The sequence below is a fragment of the Dendrobates tinctorius genome, unplaced genomic scaffold, assembly GCF_039654945.1.
Source record: "Dendrobates tinctorius isolate UK_male_01 unplaced genomic scaffold, ASM3965494v1 ptg000104l, whole genome shotgun sequence".
NCBI lineage: Eukaryota > Metazoa > Chordata > Amphibia > Anura > Dendrobatidae > Dendrobates > Dendrobates tinctorius.
This window is the reverse complement of record NW_027361772.1, coordinates 19,791,346-19,803,947: the sequence shown is the minus strand read 5'-3', so window position 1 is coordinate 19,803,947 and position 12,602 is coordinate 19,791,346. Positions and strand designations below refer to the sequence as shown.

At 43.4% G+C, this 12,602-nt stretch overlaps 1 protein-coding gene across 1 annotated transcript in view; it reads left to right on the top strand.

Annotated features, from left to right (window-relative positions):
• Window positions 1–1,654: 1,654 nt before the first annotated feature.
• Window positions 1,655–12,602, top strand: part of RHOBTB2 (Rho related BTB domain containing 2) — a 50,404-nt gene continuing 39,456 nt past the window's right edge. The window contains exons 1-2 of the mRNA XM_073588900.1: window positions 1,655–1,774; window positions 1,872–1,936. Coding sequence (XP_073445001.1) covers window positions 1,884–1,936 — 53 coding nt within the window. The 5' untranslated portion in view covers window positions 1,655–1,774; window positions 1,872–1,883. The remainder of the gene's footprint in view (window positions 1,775–1,871; window positions 1,937–12,602) is intronic.

Sequence of the window (12,602 nt, the reverse complement as noted above, 5' to 3'; positions counted from 1 at the left end):
TCAGTATTTTACCTCAGTATTTGGTCAGTATTTTACCTCAGTCTTTGGTCAGTATTTTGCCTCAGTCTTTGGTCAGTATTTTACCTCAGTATTTGTAAGCCAAAATGGCTCTCTGTGGTAGCCGACCCTAAGACTAAGCTGGCATTGTGATACCGGTCACGACTTCTGTCCATAGTTTTTCATTAAAAATAACTTTCATGTTATCAAATATGTGTAAAGATAAAAAGATAGTGGGAGAATGCAGAGTGGCGGCGATGTTATGTAACCCACTTTTCTATTACATAGATGTGTCATGCCACAATATAGTAGCGTTCACACTGGGTCCTCCTCCCGGCTCAGCACTCAATATGGTGCTGTCATCTGAATACCCAAAAACAATGTTCAATTTGGTTTCAGCGTGGAAAACATCTTCAGGAGGTCCTTATAGATTACATTGCAGTGTTCTGCTAATCTCTGTTCATCCTGATCCTCCTGGTTCCAAACTAAGCACCATATGGGAGCATGACACGACGGTTTGGGTAGTGGTAGCACTGCACCTATGATGTCTTTTTCCAGACAGATTTTGCCTGAAAAAAAAGCGCAAATGTTCCCCATAAAAATGTACATAAAAATGATATTGCTCACACGTTCCGTCTTATAACACTTTTAACCACTTCAGGGTTCCGAAACTGACCGTGGTTAAAAGAAGTGTCATGCTCATCCTTCATATAGGACGCCAGCCGCTCTCTATACTTCACAGACGTCATGGTTTTTTGGAGTAGGAGAAAAGGGGACCGAGATTCATCACTGATTTTTATAAATTTCAACAGTTTTTCATCAATTCTATCAGTCAGTGAAAAATGGACAGCACATGACGTCTGAATAAGACCTAAGAGAAAGACAAGAAGAACGACAGCACAACCGGCTGAAATTTTGGAGAACCACTACCAACAATCTGCTGAAGCGACCTCGCTTGGAAAAACCCGACGTTTAAAATAAAAGACGCAATGTGAACATACCCATAGGCTTTCTGCCCATGGCACCCTATATGGACGCCGCCGCAGTTTCCACGGTTTTCTAGTGGAAGCTGCTTAATCTTCTGGCAGATTCTTCCTCGGAAACCGCCTGCAAAAACCTATCAGAAAAGGTGCAAAAGAATGAACATACATTTCTTTGTAAAAACGAATCGCTGTGCGGATGTTCAGGTTTTTGAACGTCTTTTAACCACTTCAGGTTTCTGAAAACGCCAAGTGGTTAAAAAGAAGAGACCTGACCATTCATTCTTCTGCCGTTTTCCTCTCGGAAGACGCTCTGTACTTTACACACAGAGCCCAGTAGACAAACGTCAGCGTCTGTCCACAGCATTGGTAATGCTTTTGAACTAAAATGCCATTTGGCTCCATTCGGTGCCGTGTCTCAGTTACTGGCTTATACCGGTATATGATAATTCACCTATGTACTAAATAAGGAAATCCTATGGGGAGTTTAATGAGGAAGGCGATGGAAAAAAACCTGCTCTGGGGCATGGAGCCGCGTCCTGCATGGTTGTGCGCTGCGAAGAATTGTAGCAGATCAGGTTGGATATAAGGGTGGCTCACACCCACTCCAGGCCATTGGTCACATTGCCCGACTCCCACCTGGTGACGTCTGGAGGAGTGGAGGGGGGTGTACTATATACCTGTCGTGCTCCTCGCTCCAGTACACACCTGTCTACATCTGTAGAGTGAGTAAATGAGGCAGTGGAGTTCTGCAGAGGAGACAACTTTTTTTTTTAATCTTCAGCACGAAAAAACAGGTAACAATCCGGACTCCTAAGGGGCGAGAACTGAGACCTATGGCAGACTGAGTTCATACTGATCATTTTCTTTTTTTTTTGTTTTTAATCTGCACAGACCCCCTTGAAAATGGAGGAAGAGATGAGAGAGATGATGGAGTTGACGGACTTCGATTATGACGAGTGAGTGTTTTATCGCATTTCCAATGGTAACGTGAGACTTCTTGCGTATAAGTGTGTGAGTCTACTCTACGCCAATTTTAGAGATGCTTGTAGCCTCAGTGAATTCCAAAAATTTGACAATTGGAAAGTCATGTAATAGGGATGATCAAACCTGTAACTTATGATTACGAGGAGGGAACGAACTGCTGTACTTACAATTACTAGGTGGCTATGTTAAGTCGGCACACAGATATGTCGCCCATTCATTCAAAATTTTGGCTTGTCCAAGTGTCTGTGTGTTTTCAAGGGGCAGAACGATACCTTTAGCAGCGGTGTATCCCCAAAATTCAACCAACCCAATCCTTCTTTGATGAATTGGAAGCGCTCCATACACATTACATTGTCGACGTGTACGGGAAGCCTTTGGGTATTAGGAGCCAGTCAGATGGCTCCTGGTGTCAACCTCAGTGGCTTGGAAATAACATAAAACTCATAGTTTATAGTCATAAAGCTCAATGGAAACTACCCAAAAGTTGGAAACTACTACGTGTGCCCGCTGCCTGATGGTCCGTGTGGGATCAGATTTTTCCAGGCACCCATAGACTTGACTGTATGAGTCTCATCCGAGACTTGGATTAAAATAGTGTATGCTGTGTCTTTTAGGCTAATTGCTCGCGCTGCGGATTGGTCTGTGGATTTTTTATCTGCGGAACCGCAGGTAAAATGACCTGCGGTTTTCCCTGCGGTTTATCATCTCTACACTGGAGGAGATGGTAAACCGCAGCAGAATCCGCAGTAAAGAAGTCACATGTCATTTCCTTCTGCGGATTCAAAACCGCAGCTTTTCCGCAGTTAAAAATCCACAGCATGTGCACAGCAGAATGTAAATCCCATAGGATAAAATGCTACTGTACACTGTCTGCAGAACTGCTGCAGTTCTGCTGCGGCCAAAACCGCAGCGGATCCGCAGCATGTGCACATAGCCTTAGGCTGCTGCGGTGTACAGTGCCATTATTCCCTATGGGAAATGGAAACCGCAGTGCAGATGCTGCGGAATTTTCCACGCGGATTTTCTGCGGTTTCTAAACCGCAGAAAGAATTGACATGTCAATTCTTTCTGCGGATTCCGCAGCGGTTTACCATCTCCTCCATTGTGGAGATGGTAAAACCACAGGATAATCCGCAGATAAACCGCATGTCTTTTGACCTGGGGATTTATCTGCGGATTTTGAAAATCCGCGCGGATCAATCCGCAGCAGATTCCGCAGCGTGTGCACACAGCCTTAGTCTCATGGACACTTGGGCTGAGAAAGCAGCACAATCGTATAATATGGGTCAGTGCACCACTTTATTACAAACTGGGTAGCACACATCCCATTTATACTCTCTTCTTCATGAGCCCTTAAAAAAAAACCTGACCTCACACGGACCAGTATTATTCATTTGGGATGTTCAGATGTCTAGTTTTTTTGTAGTATCGGTCCGAGTGTGATCCAACAAAACAGCGGATCACACTAGGACCAATGTTATTTTATGGGGTTGTGTACATCAGATTTTTTTCCTTGAACAGAGCCAGTCCGATGAAAAAAATCACAGGCTGGATATGATATTCGGATCGCACTTGGTCATGCCAAGTCTATGAGTGTGTGGAAACCATCGGACTGCACTCTGATGATATCTGAGTGCAGTCCGATTTCCATAGACTGACACAATGGAGAAGATGGAGAAAGTTTCTTCTCTATCTTCTCTTCATCCAAGAGAATCACATCACACTATGATCTCAGTCTGATCGAACTCTGATCAGAGTGTGATTAGCATAATCATCGCGATACTGTCGGATGAGAGGACATACAGTTGTGTGACCCTAGCCTGAATGTGTTATTTTATCATGTCCAAGGACAACATCTGCAATGTTCTCCCCGTGTTTGCGTGGGTTTCCTCCCACATTCAAAAGACATACTGATAGGGAATTTAGATTGTGAGCCCCATCAGGGACAGTGATGATAATGTGTGCAAACTCTAAAGCGCTGCGGAATATGTTAGCGCTATATAAAAATAAAGATTATTATTATTAATGCATTGCCTTATGATTTGCAAATCATTCTGCAATGTTCCAAACATTCAGGAGCACCTGTGAAATCACATCAATCATGTGAAATCCATTTTTTTTGCATTTGAGAAAAAAAGCAAACCGATTTGCATCAGTGGTTGGATTCAATTTTCATCAGTGGTTGAATCCAATTTTCATCAGTTGTTGGATCCGATTTTCATGAGTGGTTGGATTTGATTTTCATCAGTTGTTGGATCCGATTTTCATCAGTTGTTGGATTCAATTTTCATCAGTGGTTGAATCCAATTTTCATCAGTGGATGGATCCGATTTTCATGAGTGGTTGGATTCGATTTTCATGAGTGGTTGATTTGGTTTTCATCAGTGGTTGGATCCAATTTTCATCAGTGGTTGGATCCGATTTTCATCAGTGGTTGGATCTGATTTTTATCAGTGGTTGGATCTGATTTTCATCAGTGGTTGGATCTGATTTTCATCAGTGGTTGGATCTGATTTTCATCAGTTGTTGGATCCGATTTTCATCAGTTGTTGGATTCAATTTTCATCAGTGGTTGGATCTGATTTTTATCAGTGGTTGGATCTGATTTTCATCAGTGGTTGGATCTGATTTTCATCAGTGGTTGGATCTGATTTTCATCAGTGGTTGGATCCGATTTTCATCAGTGGTTGGATCCGATTTTCATCAGTGGTTGGATCTGATTTTCATCAGTGGTTGTATCCGACTTTCATCAGTGGTTGGATCTGATTTTCATCAGTGGTTGGATCTGATTTTCATCAGTGGTTGGATCCGATTTTCATCAGTGGTTGGATCCGATTTTCATCAGTGGTTGGATCTGATTTTCATCAGTGGTTGTATCCGACTTTCATCAGTGGTTGGATCTGATTTTCATCAGTGGTTGGATCTGATTTTCATCAGTGGTTGAATTCGATTTTCATCAGTGGTTGGATCTGATTTTCATCAGTGGTTGGATCTGATTTTCTTCAGTGGTTGCATCCGATTTTCATCAGTGGTTGTGGGTCGCCTTCACACCCAGGGCTGTGGGGTACTCGGTAGCGGGCCCAATGAGCTCCAATGGGAGATGTCACGGCAGCTGTAGCCCGGCCCGTGGCCCTGGGCGCCCATTGTAAAGGGGGTTGTTGCAGTGTGCTTATAGTGATGAAAGTTTGTAAGTGATTTGTGACGCCACCTGTGGTGTTCGGCAATGAAGATGTAAGCCAACGCTGCAGACAGATCCTCTGGGACAGATGGTGTGGTGCAGCAGTGATGTTATAGCCCTCCACAGGCAGGGCTGGAGTCCCAGGGCAGTGTAGGTGAAGTGACACTTTTGTAAATGGTGTAGTGTCAGGCGCAGAGGTGGCGGCTGTGCTAATCGGGATGGCGCAGGGAATAAGTGGATGACACCAGGGCATGTAGTTCCAAAGCTTTACTCACAGTCTGTTGTGCAAACAGGTGCCCGCCTCTGTGCCGTGTCCTCCGGGTCAGGGACTCGGTCAACTTCCAGGCCAAATGGAATACTCCCTTCCAACACTCCGCCAACATGTGCCTTTCTGAACGTCTCCCCTCATAGCGCCTTTGAGTGAAGTACTCCTAGTACTGAGTTACACTGGAGTTTCTCCTGTCCGATGTTCTTATGAACTCTACTTGTACGGCAGACAGCTGTAGCCTGTTTCGGGGACTTCTTGTTACAAAGTCCCGGCTCACTAATATGTTGCTGTTGTGCCCCCAAGTCTTGTGTGGGAATAAAGCGGTCACTACTTCTATTCCTCCGGTGTCTGCTGCAGGACCATTAGTATCCATACAACCTCGGGGACCGGGCCCCGGACTTGCGCTTGGAACTTCTAGGGTTCTCTTCTAACCCACGTCCTCTTTTCCCTTTTACTCCTCACGTTCCTTACTGATCTTTCCTTCTATGGAGAATCAGGCTTTCAGTCTATGTTGCTCTCTCTCTTACTTTCCCGTGCCAGCAGACCCAGGTCACTGGGATCTGCTGCAGCACTTCCATCCATCTATCCCTCTCTCCAGGGATCTTCTTCTCTCCAACTCTCTAACCAACTGACCTCTTATCCTAAACTCTTCCCGCTCCTTGTAATGCAATCTAACTCCACCCACCTGCCAGCACGTTTCGTGTTCCAAGCAGGGAGCCACCAATGGGTGCTTTGCTATTCTCCAAGCAGGGGGCCGCCGAAGGTGCTTTGCTACACTACTTTGTGGTGTGGGGTGCAGGTGTTGGAGCATGGTCAGGAGTCTCCACCTTACCTGGATGGTGGGATACTACACCTCAGGAGGAGGTGCAGTACCTCTGTGGCGACTGAGCCTCAGGGGCGCCACAGTTGGATCCGATTTTCATTAGTGGTTGGATCTGATTTTCATCAGTGGTTGTATCCGATTTTCATCAGTGGTTGTATCTGATTTTCATCAGTGGCTGTATCCGATTTTCATCAGTGGTTGTATCTGATTTTCATCAGTGGTTGTATCTGATTTTCATCAGTGGTTGGATCCAATTTTCATCAGTGGTTGGATCTGATTTTCATCAGTGGTTGTATCCGATTTTTGTCAGTGGTTGTCTCTGATTTTCATCAGTGGTTGTATCCGATTGTCATCAGTGGTTGTATCTGATTTTCATCAGTGGTTGGATCTGATTTTCATCAGTGGTTGGATCCGATTTTCATCAGTGGTCGGATCTGATTTTCATCAGTGGTTGGATCTGATTTTCATCAGTGGTTGGATCTGATTTTCATCAGTGGTTGGATCCGATTTTCATCAGTGGTTGGATCTGATTTTCATCAGTGGTTGGATCTGATTTTCATCAGTGGTTGGATCTGATTTTCATCAGTGGTTGGATCTGATTTTCATCAGTGGTTGGATCCGATTTTCATCAGTGGTTGGATCTGATTTTCATCAGTGGTTGTATCCGATTTTCATCAGTGGTTGTATCCGATTTTCATCAGTGGTTGTATCCGATTTTCATCAGTGGTTGGATCCGATTTTCATCAGTGGTTGGATCTGATTTTCATCAGTGGTTGGATCCGATTTTCATCAGTGGTTGGATCCGATTTTCATCAGTGGTTGGATCTGATTTTCATCAGTGGTTGGATCCGATTTTCATCAGTGGTTGGATCCGATTTTCATCAGTGGTTGGATCTGATTTTCATCAGTGGTTGTATCCGATTTTCATCAGTGGTTGGATCTGATTTTCATCAGTGGTTGGATCTGATTTTCATCAGTGGTTGGATCTGATTTTCATCAGTGGTTGGATCCGATTTTCATCAGTGGTTGGATCCGATTTTCATCAGTGGTTGGATCTGATTTTCATCAGTGGTTGGATCTGATTTTCATCAGTGGTTGTATCCGATTTTCATCAGTGGTTGGATCTGATTTTCATCAGTGGTTGTATCCGATTTTCATCAGTGGTTGGATCTGATTTTCATCAGTGGTTGGATCTGATTTTCATCAGTGGTTGTATCCGATTTTCATCAGTGGTTGGATCTGATTTTCATCAGTGGTTGGATCCGATTTTCATTCTTTTTTAGTCTTTCTCGTGTGCAAAAAAAATAAACATATCTCCTACAGCTCTCAGTTGGCACACAGATAGTATCCGTTTGCTTTTCAGTTTTTTTAATGGACCAAAAAATGGACATGCCTTTTTTTTATTTACCTTTTTTTCGAGGTGGACAATTAGGCCTGTTTCACACTTCCGTTTTTGACCATCAGTCAAAATCCGCCGTTTTTGCAAAAAAACGGATCCGCCCTTTTTTGGCGGATCCGTTTTTTTCCCCATTGACTTGCATTACCGGCGGATCTTGATTGATGGCCATCCGTTGGATCCGTTTTTTTGCAGATCCGTCAATTTTTGGCGTCCGCCAAGATGCCTGGACGGACCATGTAACGTTTTTTGTACTGCAGGATCCGCATTTTTATTGAGCGCATGCCCGGAGCAATGAAGTCAGGAGGAAATTTAACCCTGAAATAATTTCTGGAGGACATAGAAAAAATAATTCTCTCTCTCTCTCTCTCTCCGGTTCCTTTAAAATTCTTCATTTGGCGGATCCTTCAAAAAAACGGATCCGGTGGCATCCGTTCACATCAGTTAGGAACGGATCCGCTTTCCGCCTATTTGGCGGATTTTAACTGACACAAAAAACTGAAGTGTGAAACAGGCCTAAGTCTGCAAAATACGCCGACATGTGAACAGCCCCAAAAGACTGTAAAGGGTACGTGTTCTGTGTATAAAAAATGGACGTCTCAATGCGGCCTAAACAAGTGGGGCAACACTGAGGAGAATGATGGCCTAAAGGCATCCATACAATGTCAGACAATCATATGTGTACTGGGGCCCTTGGATTCTTCCTAATGGCTATTGTCAGGAGAAAGAAGGCTATTGGAGCATGAGGAGAACAGAAGAACAGTAAGGCTTCTGTTCACATCACATTATAGCTCTACTCGTGGTATATAGGCCAGGAAAACCTTACATCCTAGACGCTAAGCATATTGATACAGCATGTTTTACCTAAAAGGGGCTAAAAATATGTCCATTTGGCCTCTGTCAGGCCAGTATAACAGTATGTTGGTATACCTTTATTTTTCAATTATGGAGTAGCACACTAAAGTGGAAAGATATTTAGTAAAAAATAGTATGCCTTAATAATAAGACCACTTTGCCGCATCATCAATCTTTGGAGCATAATACTCAGCAGCCAGATTCCTCTTCCTTCTAGTATCTGTTTGTCCAATCTGATGATCCTCTTTTTCATCCTGCTGAGACCAATTATTATACAAGAGATCTCCACCAATTCTACTGTCATGAGTTTCATCTAAAGAATTATTGAAGAAAGAGCGGCAGTGCCGGACAGTTCACTTCCGATTAGAGTTTTTATTATACTCACAAAAGTGAAATTGTATAAAACACATTAAAAAAAAAAATCACACATGGGTTTCACCTGTTGGCTTCTTCATGGTTTTACTTGTTGGCTTACCCCTGAAGGTGATAGGTGAAACCCAAGGTCGAGTAGAAGTTTGAATGTGACATGTGTGATTTTTTTTTTTTAGGTGTTTTAAACTCTTTTGTGAGTATAATAAAGATCCTGATCAGAAGTAAACTGCTCTATGTCTGGTTATTCTTTCTTTAAAGAAAACTCATGATGATAGTGTTGGTGAGGATCTCTTGAGGACCTACCGGTCGCAGCACGACAAAGAGCAACATTATCAGATGGTTCACACCAATATTGGACAGAAAAAGGATTCTGTATGATGTGGATTCAGCTCAAAATATTTTTGATGCAGTTTTATCTGCTTTTCATATTGATAAGTGTGTTGGACTGCTTCATTGGACTTTGTCCAGGTCTTCTTGGTGCCTATACAGTGAGGAAAGAGGTTTAGTTTTACAATTAAAGCCCATGGGCGACGTATCCCAGCATAACTGCACACTCAGGTATGTCGCTTCCATCGGAGGTGTATGTTGGGAGCTATTTTTCCCGTATACTTGAAATATTGACTCAAAATGTAGCGCCGTATTATTTTAACTTATGGGGAACTTCAATGTTTTCTAGTTTGGCGCAACGTTGCAAAAATCACAAAAAAAATCCAACCACGGTCCTCGCAAATTTTTCCATCATAATTAAATGAAAATTTAATATCACAGCTTTTTTGTAAATCACAAATGACGCCCAGCTGCAGCAGAAACCTTCATCTAGGTACGTGAGATTACATAGGGAAGTGGGTCATTAGGAGAAGAAATATGATGTGATAACTGGAGTCTGTCGTTCTGGAAAGTGACAGCTGAGAAGTGTCATTATTAATGCTGCTGCCATTTGTAATAGTATGAGCGTATTAGCAATGATGAGAAAAGAGGATGGACAAAGAGGATAATCCTGACATCTTAATTACAGGATCTGCTGGAAGTGTGTAGACATAAATCTGCCCTATTAACCAGATCCTATACATACAGGAAAGTATACAGCACCGCTCCATACAATGTACGGCCAGATTAGCTCTGGAACCACCTATGGCAGCCAGAACTGGAAGCATCTGTGGATACGTCCGTGACTAACAGATTTGGGAAATTTGAACAGAAAATCCACAGAAATCCGTGGCACTAAATTATGTGGATCTGTGCAAAAGATGATCATCAAAAAAAAATACCTTAGGCCTCTTTCATACATCCGTATTTTTCCGGTACCGGAGATGTCCGTGTGTGTACTACGTGTGGCAACCGTGTGCCGCATCAGTACTACACGGACAGCCGCCGGAGAAGAAGCTACTGTAAGCGCTGTTCCGTGGCGGCTGGTGCTGGAGTCGGTTGTCTTCATTCTCCCCTGCTCTGCCAGCAAGCAGAGGAGAATGATGAGCGCTACATTAAATTACGAACGACAGCAGGTGGGAGATGTGGAATACCCTGATCATCCGCACCTACTGTCACTGTTATTAGCGACAGCAGGTGTCGGATGATGGGTGTAAACAGTCCCAAAATTAAATTTCAAATTTACGTGCTCGGTGTCCCTGCGCTCTTCTGATGCTGCAGGGAGAGTGCGCAGTTCACACTAGCAGCGCAACCATGTGGCTGCTCCAAACTATCAATCATTATGCAAGAAGCCTGGAGGCGAAGGGTTGGTGTCCTCCTAAAGATTGAAAACAATACAATCTCATTGTATTTGTTGAAAACATTTACGTTAGGGTTATGTAACAAGGCGACATAAGCAATTTTTTTAACGCATTTTTTACATTTTTTTTTCCTCAAAAACAAAATATGCAAGTTTTGTATCGCCATAATTGTACTGACTTGGAGAAACATATTTTATCATTTTTATTGCACAACTCCAAAAAAAACAATTGGGGAATTGTGTTGTTGTTGTTGTTTTTTTCCGCAATTTCGCCTCCCTTGGAATTTTTTCCCACTTTTCAGTAAATTATAAGGTAAATAAAAGGCGTCATTCAATAGTACAACTCATTATGGTTCTTGAAAATAAAGAGAGGAAAAGTGCGAAAAATGGCAAAATTACCCTGTCCTTTTTAAATGAGTTGCCTGGTCTTAGGCTACAAGTCTGCAGTCACTGCAGACAAGCGGATCCTCACATCACAGGCACTGCCTGTTGTGAGGATTTTCCAGGAGCAGGTGGGTGCAAGACCGCAGGTATGTGATTTGCATACTTCCAGTCACATTCCAACTAGACGTGTCCGACCTTGCAATTGAGCGAGGCCAGACACGTCTAGTTGGCATGTGACTGCATGTATGCACATCCTTGCAGTAACCCACCTGCCTGCACTAAAGAATCCTGACAGTGTGCAGTGCGCAATATGGTGGACGGACAGCGTGAATTTGGCCCAGCTGCTGGATTATTGATCAGTGATAGGTATCGGACGTAGAGCACAGTAATGAGGGGCAGCAATCTCAGACATGCCATTCTCTTCAGGGTATGTTAGGAATGTGTGAATACAAGTATCTGTCACATCATAATCTAAGCGTAACACAAATGTCACCTCTTACAATGCCAGAGATTTCAGTTTGTGGAAAACATTTCTACAGTGTGTGCCCCGTCTAGGCAATAATGGGAAAAAGACATCTTGACTAGTCCTGAGGGCTCGGGCACATGACCGTAAAAATCATGCAAGCGCTATGCTTCGTTTTGACGGGCGGCTGGAGAACATACGGTTATGCGACCCTGGCCTAAGAGGAATCAATCAGACACACGACAGATGCCTTCAGTGAGCATGGACATCCTTGACGTCAAAGCTCTTATAGTAAAGGTAAAGGCCATGGCTGGAAATATCCACAGACGTCTCCCTGACAGGTATTTAATTGACCAGATTCTCAGGTCAGTCTTGTAAGATGTCGATGATCGACAGAAGTAATAAGTCATCCCTCCCTGACATGCTGTCTGTAAGGTTAAGCAGCTCAGTACTTTGTTTTTTCTTCTGTAGGTAAGAGAGATTACTAGTTTCTTTCCCATATGGAAAATGATTACTCATGAGTTCTTCACAAGCTGCAGGCGTCACCTTAGACCCTGAATATTAAAGCAGATCAATCACAAGATTTAATTGTAAAACTGCTTGTAATATTAAGTAGATCTCTTAAACCTGATGAGGCTGGTATACTTACTTTGATAATCCATAGCAAAATGGCTGTATAATTATTTTTGAAAGCTTAAACTCCATGTCACCCACCTAGCCTGATTGACAGCTCCTCTGTGTCCTCATCTCTACTGAATCTCTGTCCACCTAGCTGGATTCACAACTCTGTGTTGAATGATCTCTGCCCACCTAGCCAGATTGGCAACTCCTGATCGTCCCTCCTCTCTGCTGAATCTCTGCCCACCTAGTCTGACTGACAGCTCCTCTGTGTCCTTCTTCTCTGCTAAATCTCTGCCCACCTAGCCAGATTAACAGCTCCCAAGTGTCTTTCCTCTCAGCCGACTCTGCGCCCACCTAACCGAATTGACCGCTCCTCAGTGTCCCTCCTACCTGCTACTGCTCAAATCTCACACTGCTCAGTACAAGCTGCAACTGTCAGTCAGCCTGGATGGACAGAGACTAATTACACTTGGTACCATGAGTTCTCTCATTCTTTAGCTGGGACTCATGTTAATAGCAGGATTATACAGCCATTCTGACATGCATTTTAAA